Below are 14,773 nucleotides of genomic sequence, written 5' to 3'. Positions count from 1 at the left end.
AGTTACTTGTTAATGTGATTACATTGTGAATTATTTTGGGTTTGCCTATAGGTATGTATTGGGGTGCCATTTCAGTGCTTTTGAATACAGTTTCATGTGGTTTGTTAAAAACATACATAGAGTGTCTTTTTTTTTGGAGGGTATATTACTAGATGAGTGACTGCCAGAAAAAAAAAAAAAGAAACCTTTTCATTATTAGAATGCAGAGCACTCTGTTTATTTAACTAGATCCTTGAGAACACGATGTTCTTTGCCAAGGCCATAAAATATGATGTTTTGCATCTTTCGTTGCATTGTGCTGTATTTTTAAAGAGTGTCTCCAGTTTACTGCAGAAAGATATACAGAAGCGGCATATACATAAATTTGAAATGTGAACTAAGTAATGCCCAGGACCTGTCCCCTTACCCCTCCTGTAGGGCTACATTTGACACTAATAGTTTGCTTTAAATATTCCAGGAGAATGCCTTTTATTTGGGGGGAGGGGAGTGGTGATCAAGTCACCCATGCTCCACCTCTCCCTCTCTGTCCCTACCAGTCTTTTTACTCCCTTCCCCCATTCCTCTTTCTCTCTCTCTGGTTTCCTCCTCCATCCCATGCTGTCCAGTGACAGCGAGGTTCAAAGCAGCATTTGGTCTCTGACATGGAGAATTTGGGGGACACATCTCCTCCTCCTGACACCTGACAGCTGCTGCCTGTTCACAGCCCCAGATCTCCCACAATTCAAGGGCCAGGTCTTGTTCAGGCCGCAGCCCGTGTGACCATTCCATTCTGAAGCCTGTGCCCCATATTCCTACCTCCCCTACTCCCACCCCTGACTCCTCAAATACAGAACAGGAGGAGAAGCTCTTAATTCCTTTTGCTCTGCTTACTAATAATTGCCAATATCTGACGGCTACTGGCAATCAGCATTTAGTATTCAGTGGGGCGGAACCAGGTAAGAGCTCTTACTCCTTCTCCTCCTCCTCCCTCTCTATCAGGCTGATACAGTACAGTGCGCTCTGGTGGAGCGCACTGTTAACCCGCATTTGGACACGCATTTTTGACACGCTAGCTTTGCCCCTTATTCAGTAAGGGGTAATAGCACGTCGAAAACGCACGTCCAACCCCCCCCCCCCCCCGAGACTAATAGCGCCCATAACATGCAAATGCATGTTGATGACCCTATTAGGTATTCCCGCGCGATTCAGTAAGTAAAATGTGCAGCCAAGCCGCACATTTTACTTTAAGAAATTAGCGCCTACCCAAAGGTAGGCATTAATTTCTGCCGGCACTGGGGAAGTGCACAGAAAAGCAGTAAAAACTGCTTTTCTGTGCACCCTCCAACTTAATATCATGGCGATATTAAGTCGGAGGTCCCAAAAGTAAAAAAAAAAAAAAATTTAAAATCTGCCCGCGGCTTGAAACCGGACGCTCAATTTTGCTGGCCTCCGGTTTCCGAACCCACGGCTGTCAGCGGGCTCGAGAATGCCGGCAAAATTGAGCGTCGACTGTCAAACCCGCTGCCAGCTGCCGCTCCTGTCCAAAAAGAGGCGCTAGGGACGCGCTAGTGTCCCTAGTGCCTCTTTCTACCGCGGGCCCTAATTTAAATATTTTTTACTGTATCGCGCGCATGGGGCACTGGCCTGTGCGTGCGCTGGGAGAGCGGGTGCTCTCCCGCGAACTTTACTGTATCGGCCTGTATATTGGGAAGAGTTTTATGGGTGGGCAGGTAGGGGATTGAGAGGGGGGGAAGTGGATCACTGGGCAGCACTACTTTTTTTATTTTCTTTTATAATATCTATGTGGAGATTAGAAGAGTGGCACTTGGCCCAAGTTTTATCCCCTTGCTGACTCTTTCTTAACCTGCTAAGTTTTAACCAGGTAGTGACTTAACTGGCTAAAATTGATCCATTTAGTGGGGCAGAAAGTTCAGAGCTTGGGGTTGGTCTGGCTAACTCCTGAAGTCAGCCAGACACATCCTTTTGCCTATTGACTTTATAGTAAATGACAGAAGAAGAGGGTAATTCAATCCACCTGGTTATTTTGGCCATGCTGCTAAAGATACATCCCAGCTGCTAGCCACAGAGTGAGAGCCACCTGCAAGATTTCTCTTTATCCAAGACAGTCTTATTTTTTTTTTTAACTACTTCCTTTGTACTGTACCATCTTGGCTAGAAGAGCCTACAGCAGTGATGGCTAACCTATGACATGCGTGTCAAAGGTGACACACCGAGACATTTTTGCTGACACACGCAGCGTTTCGTGGACTATCGGGAAAATTGTTTTTTTTTTTTATCGGCTGCTCCGACCCTTTAAAATTAGTTTTTTAGTATCCCCCCACCCTCCGGACCCCTCCACCCCCCCCCCACCCAATGCCACCAGGCGCAGGGAGGCTCATGCGGCGCAGCGATCGAAAGATCGCATTTAAACGCGCTGATGCTCCTCCTCCTTCCTGCCTGTGCGGCCCCGGAAGTAAACGTTGCTGGAGCCACATGGGCAGGAAGGAGGAGAAGCATCAGCGCGTGCAGAAGAGAAGCAGCGCTTGCGCTTATGGGCCGCCGCGAATCCCAAATCACAGAGGCCCGAAAAGAGGAAGAGGCCCAGTAGCAGGGCCACCCCGGCCCGAGAAGATTAGGGCCGCTGCAGAGCCCATCCTGCGGCGACCCGTGAAGAGGAGGCCCAGAGGTGAGAGAGAGACTGAGGGTCTGTAGAGGGTGTGTGTGTGTGTGTGTGTGTGCGTGTGCGTGTATGAGATGAGTTGAGAGATTGTGTGTGAGAGTGAGGACCTGAATGTTTGCAGAGACAGCATGTGTTTGAGCAAGACAGCATGTGGGAGAGAGAGTGAGAGCCTGTGTGTGAGTCAGACAGCATGTGCCAGTGAGAGACTGTGTGTATGAATGATTGTTTGAGAGAGCATGTGACAGTGAGAGCCTGTGTGTGTGTGTGAGAGAGAGAAATGCATGTGAGAATGAGAACCTGACTGTGTGTTTGAGGGAAGAAGATGGAGAGAAAAGAAACAGAAAAAAAAGACAATATAAAAGGAATTGGCAAAAAAATAAGAAAGGGAAGGTGGAAAAAAAAAAGCCTGTGACCAACCAATAAGAAAACTAAGATCAGACAGCAAAAGTAAAAAAAAATAAAAAATTACTTTTTAGTGATTGGCACATGTAATCTTTGGGAATGTGCAGACTCTTTCTCTCATACACTCATGCAGGCTCTCTGTCTCTCATGCACACATGCAGGTTCTCCCTCTCATGCACACACAGGCATTCTCCCTCATGCATGCACACATACAGGTTCTCTCATACATACACACAGGCTCTTTCTTTCATATACACTGACAAGCAGATGCTCTCTCTCATGTACACACATCTTAGGCCTCGTCCTTTCTGCTGGGTCTTGGCCACGCCAGCACTACTCCTTATTTACTGTGGGAGGGGATGTGGGAGGAGGTCAGTGCTTCTGGTGGCCCTGCAACAGCCAGATGCATCTTTCTTCAGCCCTGTAGGCCTCTCTTCGAGCCTCAGCAGGTAGGGCTCCGTCGCGGCCCTGCCGAAAACCTTCATTGAACCACAGCGGGTTGCAATCTGTTGCAGCCCCGCCAAGACCACCTTCTGCAGTAGCCACTCTCAGCAAGAGCTAAGACAAGGCCCAAGTGACCGGCCCACCGGGAGATGCCTGATCCTCTAGTAGGATCAGGCATCTCCTGCCCCTGCATTTATACATATAAATGGCTTTTTGTTTTGGTTTTTTTTTATAATTGGCCTGGGGATTTTTCATGTGGAACTATGCATAGAAGTGATTTCACTCATACTGTTATGGTCTTTTATATGTAATTATATAAGTATGCGTAAGATTTACCATACTGGGTCAGACCAAAGGTCTATCAAGCCCAGTATCTTGTTTCTAATAATGGCCAATCCTAGATCACAAGTACCTGGCAGGATCTCAAGAGGGTGGATAGATTCCAAGCTGCTTATCCCAAGAATAAGCAGTGAATTTCTGCAACTCTACCTTAACAATGGTTTATGGACTTTTCCTCCAGGAACTTGTCAAAACCTTTTTTAAACACAGTTACACTAATAGCTTTCACCACATCCTATGGCAATGAATTCCAGAACTTAATTATGCAGTGAGTAAAAAAATATATATTTGCTCTTATTAGTTTTAAATATATTGCCTAGTAACTTCATTGTGTGTCCCCTAGCCTTTGTACTCTTTGAAAGAGTAAACAACTGATTCCACTCCACTCATTGTTTTATAGACCTCTGTCATATTTCTCTCAGCCATCTCTTCTCCAGGCTGAAGAATCCTAACCTCTTTAGCCTTTCCTCATAAAGAAATCGTTCCATCCCCTTTATCATTTTGGTGGTTGTTCTCTGTATCTTTTCTAATTCTGCTATATCTTTTTTGAGATGTGGTGACCAGAACTGCATACTGTACTCAAGATTAGGTCACACCATGGAACAATAGAGACATTATGATATTCTCTGTTTTATTCTCCATTCCTTTCCTAGTAATTCCTAGCATTCTATTTGCTTTCTTGGTTGCTACTGCACACCCAGCTGAAGATTTCACCATATTAACAATGATGCCTAGCTCTTTTTCCTGAATAGTGACTTCTAATGTGCAACCTTGCATTGTATAGCTATAATTTCAGTTACTCTCCCTAAGAGGTAGATTAAAAAAAAACCCCAAAAACGTGTGCGCTGTTCCCAGTGTGCACACATGGACATGCTAATTTTACAGCATGCGTGCGGCGTTGCGCACATGTTATAAAATATGATATCTACGTGCACATGTGCACCCGATTTTATAAAGGCATGCCCATATGTGAGCAGGTGCCCCAGTTGCATGCCTGGGGGGCGGCTTTCAATTATGTGCAACGTCGCAATTGGCCTCTTTCAGAGTTCCCTCCCAGTCTGCTACAATTAAGGAGTGTATTGGGAGGGAAAGTCCCTAGCCCTATCCTTCCTCCCTCTTCCCCGACCCCTAAACCTACCCTACCCTACCTATCCCTAATTTTTTTGTTTTGCTACTTACCGCCCAGACCACGCCCCACAGCCCGCCCCTTTTAGCAGGCCCAGCACTTGTGCGCATATTGGGGTTTACAGGCGTGGCCAGGCCCGTTCTAAAATGCCCATGGCTCGCGCAAGGCCCAGCTTCGCACATAAACCCAGATTTTTACGCATGCAGGGCTTTTAAAATCCGGGCTTTAGTGTATCACTTTGCACTTTGTCCACATTAAATTTTGGCGCAGAAACCAAAATCCAACATTTTTATTAAAATTCAAATCATTACTCCACAACTTCCGCCAAGCCACTGACAAAGCGAAGAAAGACTTTTATGCAGCGAAAATCCACCAATTCCAATTCAACCCCCGTGCACTCTTCTAATACGTCAACAGCCTCATTACTGCACCGGTCAACACAAACTCAAACAATGACTTTTTACTATAATCCCATTAACTGCCAACTTTAAATATTCCATTTGGACAATCTCTACTGATTCAAGCCACTGATACCTCCTTTTTGAAGAACTCAGTTATCTCTGCCTATCTATTCAGTGTATCTACCCTGCTTACACTATGTTCTTTGTTCATATCTCTTCTTTTGGTGCCATTTCTCACTATTGTTAAACTTTAAAGTTTTAAATCTTTCAATGTAACAAGTTGTTCCATATGTAAACCGGAGTGAAGGCATCTATGCTATACCTCGGTATATAAAAAAAATGCTAAATAAATAAATGATGATGAATCAAAATGTGAGAAACTAGCTGCTTACTTCCACAACAAAATAGAATCCATTCTGACACGCTTCAATTCACAAATCTTGCCCAACTCATCTTTAACTCCTAGCAGCACCCACAACAGCAAACTCTCTTTCTCTGCACTCACAACCTCCATCAACCAATCATCACCAGCCTCTCACACAAACATTGAAACTAAGCTTACAAACCTTGAGACTACTTCGCCTACAGAAGTCGAGACTATACTGAAAAAAATTAAACCAGCACTGCACCCCGCAGATATAATGCCCACTAAAACACTACTCTCAATCCCCACTACTATAGCAAAACACATTGCAAAGATCCTCAACAAATCGATTTTATTGGGCACAGTTCCTTCTCAGCTCAAACATGCCATCATAAAACCTACCCTTAAAAAACCAAACCTAGATACTGCTGATCCAGCGAACTATCGCCCAGTTTTGAACCTCCCCTTCCTATCCAAAATTATGGAGAGAATCGTCAATAAACAACTCACTGAATACCTCGTCGAGCATCAATTACTCTTCCCATCCCAATATGGATTTAGAAAGTACCACAGCACGGAAACGCTGCTACTATCCCTATCAGAGTCGCTCCTAAAAGCCCTAGACTCTGGCCACTCATACATTCTCGCCCTTCTAGATATATCTGCTGCTTTTGACACTGTCAATCACAACACCCTCATCACCCGCCTCACTGAAATAGGTATCACCGGCACTGCTCTACTCTGGTTCCAATCATACCTGAACAGTAGGACCTACAGTGTAAAAAGTGGACGATGTGAATCCAAGCCAAGAAGCCTCTCACAAGGAGTACCCCAAGGATCCTCACTTTCTTCAACTCTGTTTAATATTTATCTCACACCTCTTTGTCGACTACTCTCAAAACTGGGTTTCCAACACTTCATTTTCGCAGATGATGTGCAGATCCTCATACCTATAAATAGTTCTCTCACAAATGCCGTGAACACATGGAACGTGGCCCTCACAGAAATAAAAAAAACTACTTACTGACAACTATTTGGCCATTAACACCAACAAAACTGAGCTGCTCATCATCTCACCTCCAAACAACTCCACATCGAACACAACTTTCCTATCCCAAGTCTGCACACCCACTGCACAACAAGTCCGCAGCCTTGGTATCATCATTGACAACAATCTTACGTTTAAAAAATTAATCACTGCCACTGTTAAAAATGGATTTTTCAAGCTCCATACACTAAAGCGTATCAAACCTCTCTTACACCCATATGACTTCCGCACAGTACTACAAGCTACAATCCCGTCAAAGCTTGACTACTGCAACGCATTACTGTTAGGCTTACCAAAAAACACGTTACAACCATTACAAATGCTACAAAATGCAGCTGCCCGCATACTCACCAACACACACCACCACGATCACATCACTCCTGCTCTTTAGTCTCTTCACTGGCTACCCGTTGCATCCAGGATTATATACAAATCCATTACGCTAATACACAAGGCCATCCATAACCAAAACATGCAATGGTTTTCTGAACACCTGTATTTCAAGAAGACAAACCGACCAACAAGATCGCAGCATCAGGCCAGACTGCCGATCCCATCTCCTAAACTTACCAAACATGCATCTACAAAAGAACGCTCTCTCATCATAGCAAGAACCACAATATGGAACAGTATGCCCTCTGAACTGCGCCAGGAATCTTGCCGCAGAAAATTTAAACAAAACCTAAAAACCTGGCTGTTCAAAAAAGCATACCCATGACTGACTGGGCCCATTACAGGCTGCATACATCGCTGTTTAACCTCCCTCCCGATTCCCCCTCCCATCCTTACCCGCTCTTGTTCCCTAGAAAAGCTCGCTACTGTATATTTCTGTATGTAGATCAAATTCTCGGTAATCCTTGTTACTCTTATGTCAATGATATTTATTTGCTAAGTTAACTGTTAAACATGCTATTTGTTTTTTGTTTCTTGTTGTTTTTTGCTCCGTTTAATATTTTATTGTAAAGCCTGTTGCTGCATTACTGTTTGCTGTAAACCGAGGTGATGTGCTGCACGTGCCGCGGTATATATAAAAAAAAAAAATTTGCTAAATAAATAAATAATTTGCATTCCCGTTCTCCTAGTTTTGCAAGATCCTCTTGTGATTTATCTACTTTGAATAGTTTTGTGTCATCTGCAAATCTGATCATTTCACTTGTTTCCATTTCCTGTACTTTTATACATGTTTTTCTTGTAAACCGCTATATCTATTGAATAATGGTATACAAATTTTTTTTTTAATAAATTTATTTTATTTATTTATTTACAGTTATTTATAGACTGCTCATAAAAAGAATCTTCTGCTGAGCAGGGTAAAATATAGCACAAAACATAAAATTGCATAAAATTATTGAAAAGCAGTAATCCCAGAACAGATCCCCGGGGCACTCCACTATTCACCTTTTTCCATTGGGAAAATTTACCATTCATCTCTACTCTCTATTTTCTGTCTTTTACTCAGTTCCCAATCCATAGTAGGACACTGCCCCCGTCCCATGACTTTTTAATTTCCTAAGAAGCTGCTCATGAGGACTCTCAAATGCCTTCTGGAAATCCAGATACACTATATCAACTGGCTCACCTTTATCCACATTTTATTTACACCTTCAAAAAAGTAGCAGATTGGTGCAGCAAGACTTCCCTTGGCTTAATCCATGTTGGATTTGTCTCATTAAACTATGCCTATCTGTATGTTCAGCAATTTTGTTGTTTGATAGTTTTTACCATTTTACCTGGAACTGATGTCAGACTCACTGGTCTGTAGTTTCCTGGATCACCCTTGATCCCTTTTTAAAAACTGACGCTATATTGGCAACCCTCCAGTCTTAAGGTACCATAGATGATTTTAATGATACTTTACAATTTATGTCCACAATTTCAGTTTTCAGTTCTTTCAGCACTCTGGGATGTATACCATCTGGTCCGGGTGATTTTCTACTCTTTAGTTTAAGAACATAAGAACATAAGAAATTGCCATGCTCGGACAGACCAAGGGTCCATCAAGCCCAGCATCCTGTTTCCAACAGAGGCCAAAAACCAGGCCACAAGAACCTGGCAATTACCCAAACACTAAGAAGAACCCATGCTACTGATGCAATTAATAGCAGTGGCTATTCCCTAAGTATAATTGATTAATAGCCATTAATGGACTTTATCAATTTGCCCTGTTGCATCTTTCAGGTACACTGAGATTTGTTTCAATTATGCTGATTCATCACCTTTGAATATAATTTCTGGCATGGGTATCTCTTACATCTTCCTCAGTGAAGTCTGAAGCATTTGTTTAGTCTCTCTGCTATGGCTTTGTCATCCCTAAGTGCCTCTCTTACCGCTCGATCATCTAATGGTCCAACTGACTCCCTCACAGGCTTTTTACTTTGAATGTATCTGAAAACATTTTCATGATTTTTTGCTTCCATAGCAAGCTTCTTTTCAAATTCTCTTTGCCTTCCTTAACTGTGCTTTGCATCTAGCTTGCCAGTGCTTATGTGTTCCTGGGGAAGGAGTTGGGGCAGGGAAATCATTGTCACACATGTTTTCAAATAATGTACATAAATGTACATGTACACATTTACACCCACTCCCAAGCAGTGCTTGCATGCCACATTGGGTTTCACATATACCCGCACTAATTTTCAAAGCAGACTTGAGTGCCCAAGTCCGCTTTGAAAATTCAGACTAAAGTCTGCAAGTACTTTCCACATGTGGACTACAGCCCTACAAGGGTGGTTATACATTTATCCTCATAAAGTGTTTGTGATATCCTGGTTATGATCAAGGTTTCACAGTAGTGAACAACAGAATTTAGCAATCCAGTGACCGGTGAGTAGTTAAATCACTCTTTCTCATAACTGGCTGTTGTGCAATGAAAACAGAAGCACACAGAGCTCGGGCTGGATTCACCTCCTGAGTTGATATTGTCAGATAACAAGACGGTCATGGTCTTATTTGTAGTTATATTATTAAAGTTAAAGCTGTGTAAGGGTTATTTCTTCCCTCTTTATCATCTTAGGAAAGTCTTGTGCCCTGTTGAACTATTTTCCAAAAATGTGGATATCACTGTTGTTCATCAAACAGCCATAGTACATCGTACTAGGACTTGGGATCTGAATAATAAAACAGCTTGGGTTTTGTGGTATTAAAGAACAGGTCAGTGGATTCACATTTCTTCTTAATTACCATATCAAGATGGAGTTGTTTTATTGAATTGCCCTTGTCTCAGATGTTAGACTATCTTGACCTATTAAGTTGTCATGTTATAATTGAGATAAAAGAGGAATTTGCTTTGCATCAGTGCTAATTGGTTTATCAATATCCTGTACCATTTACATTTTAAAATTGAATGTCTGCAAGATAGTGAAGCATATCTGTACCAAGCTGTTATGAAAGCGGTAGTATTATATATATCACTGTTCATTAAATTGCATTGTGTTGTAATTCAGTGGTAATTTGGACTGCAAAAGCCATTTGAGGGTCAGTTCTAAACCCTGGGTCACATAATGACAAATAATTTATGTATGGCTAAATTGCTGTTCACACAACCTTTGTAGAGAGAAATTGTTTAAGAAAAAAACAGAATTAAGTGTATCCTTTAAGAGTAAGGAAATAGAGGGGGGATATGCTATCCTTAAACGTGAAATGCTGGTGTGTCATCTTGACCCTTGAATCAGTTGAGCATATCAGAGAGAAGCAGAAAAGGACCTCAGTTAGGGCTAGTGGATGCTGCTGAGACTAGTGGGAGGTTGATCTTGGTAAGGCTTTGCAATGGTATTAAAACAGGACTCAAAAAAACTATCTAATGATTATGAATGTGGTGACGCTGTGTATGAAGAAGTTTTCTTCCTCTGCTGTACGCACAGAGGAAAATTGCACCATGAAAGCAGAAGCGTCCGTTAACTGAACTTTATCCTCAGTTGACTGTCTAATTCCTTGCGTATTAGTAAAGTCTTTGTAATGCAACCATAATTTAGTCCCCCTGTCTCTTGCAGCAGCTCTGCAGCAAGAGTTAGAAAATTCTACAGGATGCTTTTTCAGATGTTGTAGCACATTTGTGTAAATTTGCATATATATTAGTTTTCATTATGCACCATTATTTTAACAAAAACTTTCATTTAAAAAAAAATATTTTCATTAAAAAAAAAAACAAAACAAAACAACTTTCCAACCTTTGTTGGTTTTGGAAATTTTTTTTGTTCTATCTTTTTATTTTTTTTATTTTAGTACTTTTCAACGAATAGGGAGGATAATGTTGCAGTAGCCTGCATAGGGCTAAACTCTACAGCTGCTTTCTACCTGCAGACTTAGCCCAAATTTTCAAAGTGGAGTTCTGGCTGTGCCACTGGCAGACCTTTTCACTCGTTCTTTAGAGTGTGGAACAGTTACGGAGGACTGTTCCACACAGGTAGATGTGGTTCCTTTTCACAAAAGTGGGAGGAGAAAACTGGGAGCAACGGGCCGGTTAGTCTGATCATTGTGATGAGCAAATTAATGGAACTGCTGCTAAAACAGAGGATAGTGCTTTTTCTGGAATGCAAAGGTTTGCAAGATCCGAGGCAGAATGGTTTTCCCAGAGATAGGCCTTGTCAGATGAATCTGATCAGTTTCTTTGACTGGTGACTAGAGAGTTGGATCGGGAGAGAGCACTAGATATAGTTTACTTGGATTTCAGTAAGGCCTTTGATATCATTTCATATAGGTGACCTAGAAATAAACTAAGTACCCTTGGTATGATCCCTAAAGTGACTGACTGGGTTGGAAACTAGTTGAATGGGAGGCAACAAAGGGTAGTGGTAAATGGAGCTCGCTCTGAGGAGAGTGGGATTACCAGTGGTGTGCTTCAGGGATTGGTCCTTGAACCGGTTCTTTTCAACATTTTCAATATTGTGGGAGGACATTCATGAAAGATTTGTGTTTTTGTGCATTTTTATTTTATTTACTTAATAGTTCTTAATATTCTACACCCTCCCTTGCTTTGTTCACTGTGGATCATAGGAAAAACATGCACAAAATACATAAAACGAATACATAAATATAAACGATATAAAAGATCAACATCATATGATTTAAAAGCTTTAGGAAAATAAAAGCTTTAACTTTCTAAGTATTTTAATATCCCCCTACTTTCTCGACTCCACAGATAGAGCATTCCATAAGGTTGGGCCTATGCAAGTAAAAGCACAGGCATGAGCATAATGATGTTTAAACTTATTTTGCTACACAATGGCATTCGCAATTTAAGTTGCTAATTCTTATTCATAAATTTATTATTTTCTGACACAGTTTGTAACTTAAAAGAAAAATTCAGTTGTATCAACCTCTGCGAACGTTGCAATCTTTGGTGTGCAACAAATGAGCACGGTTGAGTGAGCATGGGGACTGAGTCAGTCCTTGCCTCTAGTAGGGATACCCAGAGGGGTCAGGGCCAATGTGCTGCTGTGAGCGTGTGCTGGCTCAATTCCTGCACTCACTCAACTTGCTATTTGTTTATTTATTAAAACAATTTTTACACCTCATTGAAAGTTCTAAGCAGTTTACAATAAAACATCCATGAAAAATAAAACAAGTCAAACATTTTATCGACAAATCTACTGCACCTGTCAGTGACTGTCAGAGCCGGGAGGGGAGTGGCTAGAAGTTCCCATTTCACCCCAGGTCAACCAAACAGGCTGAGCCAGCCTTGGTTTTGAACCATTACACAGATGGATTTGTAGTTCTGATTTTCTTAGGGAAATCAATGGGAACATCAGGAATGGGACTTGATTGGAGGTCCAGGTGGGGGTGAGGCAGGTGGCAGGAGGGGATGAGATTGGGATTCAAAAGAGTTTTGTCCAACCCAAACTTTTTCTACTCTAATAGGCCTGTGCGTAAATTGAAGCCTGTGCATTGGCACCTGTTTCTTGTTTACTGCGAACAGTACTGTAGTGATGGCAAGAGCAAAACTCTGTAGCTAGAAGGCATGTTGCAACCAAAGTGGCAGGAGCAGTGGGACACAGCCAGCCCAGACCATTGTCAAAAGGGAGAGAGAAGGCCACTTATTCCTCACCAGCAATAGCAGAGAAATGGGGTGGTCTAGACCAGGGATGGGGAAACTACGGCCTATGTGCCAATTCTGGCCCTTTCTTACTTTTAATCCGGCCCGTGGAAGAAGTTTTAAAATGTATTAGATGCAGCTTGCTGAGACCTTTTTGTCAGCCTGCCGGAGTTCTCAATGTCATCATTAAAGGATCAAAATGTAGCCTTCTTGCTGACAAGCTGAAACAGGCCTTTGATGACAATGTCAGCTGGCAGGAGGGCAGGCAGGATGGCATCAGTATGCAGGCAAGATGTCAGCGTCTGCGTGTGACCTGGCTGACGAGGAGAAACTCCATTTGTTGGCGCTGGAAGGGTTCCCACCAGCGAGGAGACACTTAAGAGATGCGGCAGAGGTGCCAAAAATGAAGAGATTCGGCAGCGGTACCCGCCTTAGCCAGTCTGGCATGGCCGAAAATGAAGAGAAAAGATGCAACAGTGGCACCCACTGGAGCCCAGGCAGGCGAGGCTGTTGGAGGAGAGGAGGAGGGAGATGCAGCAGCGGTGCCCAGCAGAGGAGAAGCAGAGAGAGAGTGGTGGGCTACCGCTTCAAATCAGACCAGCAGGGCTGAAGAATGAGCAGATGTACAATTGTGTGTTTGAGAATGTGCTTGTGTCCGTGCCTGTGAAAGAGAGAGATTGGGAGCCTGTTTGTGTACATGACAGTAAAAGAGAAAGATTGGGAGCTTTCTTCTATATATGCCTGTGAGAGAGAGATTGGGAGCCTGCTTGTGTGTGTGTGTACCTATGTAAGAGAGAGATTGGGAGCCTGCTTGTGTGTGTGTACCTGTGTAAGAGAGAGAGAGATTGGGAGCCTGCTTGTGTGTGTGTGTGTCTGTGCTTGAGAGAGAGAGAGATTGGGAGCCTGCTTGTGTATGTGTGTGCCTGTGTGTGAGAGAGATTGGGAGTCTGTATGTGTGCCTGTGTGTGAGAGAGATTGGGAGCCTGTGTGTGCCTGTGTGTGAGAGAGATTGGGAGCCTGCTTGTGTACATGTCAGTGAAAGAGAGATTGGGAGCCTGCTTGTGTACATGTCAGTGAAAGAGAGATTGGGAGCCTTCTTGTATATATGCCTGTGAGAGAGAGATTGGGAGCCTGCTTGTGTGTGTGTGTACCTGTGTAAGAGAGAGAGAGATTGGGAGCCTGCTTGTGTGTGTGTGCCTGGGTGAGAGAGAGATTGGGAGCCTGCTTGTGCGTGTGTGTGTGTGTGTGCCTGTGTGTGAGAGAGAGATTGGGAGCCTGCTTGTGTGTGTGTGTGTGTGCCTGTGCGTGAGAGAGAGATTGGGAGCCTGCTTGTGTGTGTGTCTGTGCGTGAGAGAGATTGGGAGCCTGCTTGTGTGTGTGTGTGTGTGCGTGAGAGAGAGAGATTGGGAGCCTGCTTGTGGGTGTGTGTGCCTGTGTGAGAGAGAGAGATTGGGAGCCTGCTTGTGTGTGTGTGTGTCTGTGCTTGAGAGAGAGAGAGATTGGGAACCTGCTTGTGTGTGTGTGTGTCTGTGCTTGAGAGAGATTGGGAGCCTGCTTGTGGGTGTGTGTGCCTGTGTGAGAGAGAGAGATTGGGAGCCTGCGTGGGTGTGTGGGTGTCTGTGCTTGAGAGAGAGAGAGATTGGGAGCCTGCTTGTGGGTGTGTGTGCCAGTGTGAGAGAGAGAGATTGGGAGCCTGCTTGTGTGTGTGTGTGTGTCTGTGCCTGTGTGTGAGAGAGATTGGGAGCCTGCTTGTGTGTGTGTCTGTGCCTGTGTGTGAGAGAGATTGGGAGCCTGCTTGTGTATGTGTGTGCCTGTGTGTGAGAGAGATTGTGAGCCTGTGTGTGTGTGTGTGTGAGAGAGATTGGGAGCCTGTGTGTGTGTGTGTGCCTGTGTGTGAGAGAGATTGGGAGCCTGCTTGTGTACATGTCAGTGAAAGAGAGATTGGGAGCCTGCTTGTGTGTG

At 43.4% G+C, this 14,773-nt stretch overlaps 1 protein-coding gene across 2 annotated transcripts in view; it reads left to right on the top strand.

Annotated features, from left to right (window-relative positions):
* Window positions 1-14,773, top strand: part of HIBADH (3-hydroxyisobutyrate dehydrogenase) — a 333,702-nt gene that overhangs the window by 284,889 nt on the left and 34,040 nt on the right. The window contains exon 7 of one of the 2 annotated variants that reach the window (XM_029589182.1): window positions 9,794-9,930. The exons of the other annotated variant lie outside the window; for it this stretch is intronic. Within the exon in view, the coding sequence (XP_029445042.1) occupies window positions 9,794-9,923 (130 nt within the window). The 3' untranslated portion in view covers window positions 9,924-9,930. The remainder of the gene's footprint in view (window positions 1-9,793; window positions 9,931-14,773) is intronic. 2 annotated transcript variants of the gene reach the window in all.

Source organism: Rhinatrema bivittatum, chromosome 2, assembly GCF_901001135.1.
Source record: "Rhinatrema bivittatum chromosome 2, aRhiBiv1.1, whole genome shotgun sequence".
NCBI lineage: Eukaryota > Metazoa > Chordata > Amphibia > Gymnophiona > Rhinatrematidae > Rhinatrema > Rhinatrema bivittatum.
The sequence above is the reverse complement of the archived record's forward strand: the minus strand, read 5'-3'. Positions and strand labels throughout refer to the sequence as shown.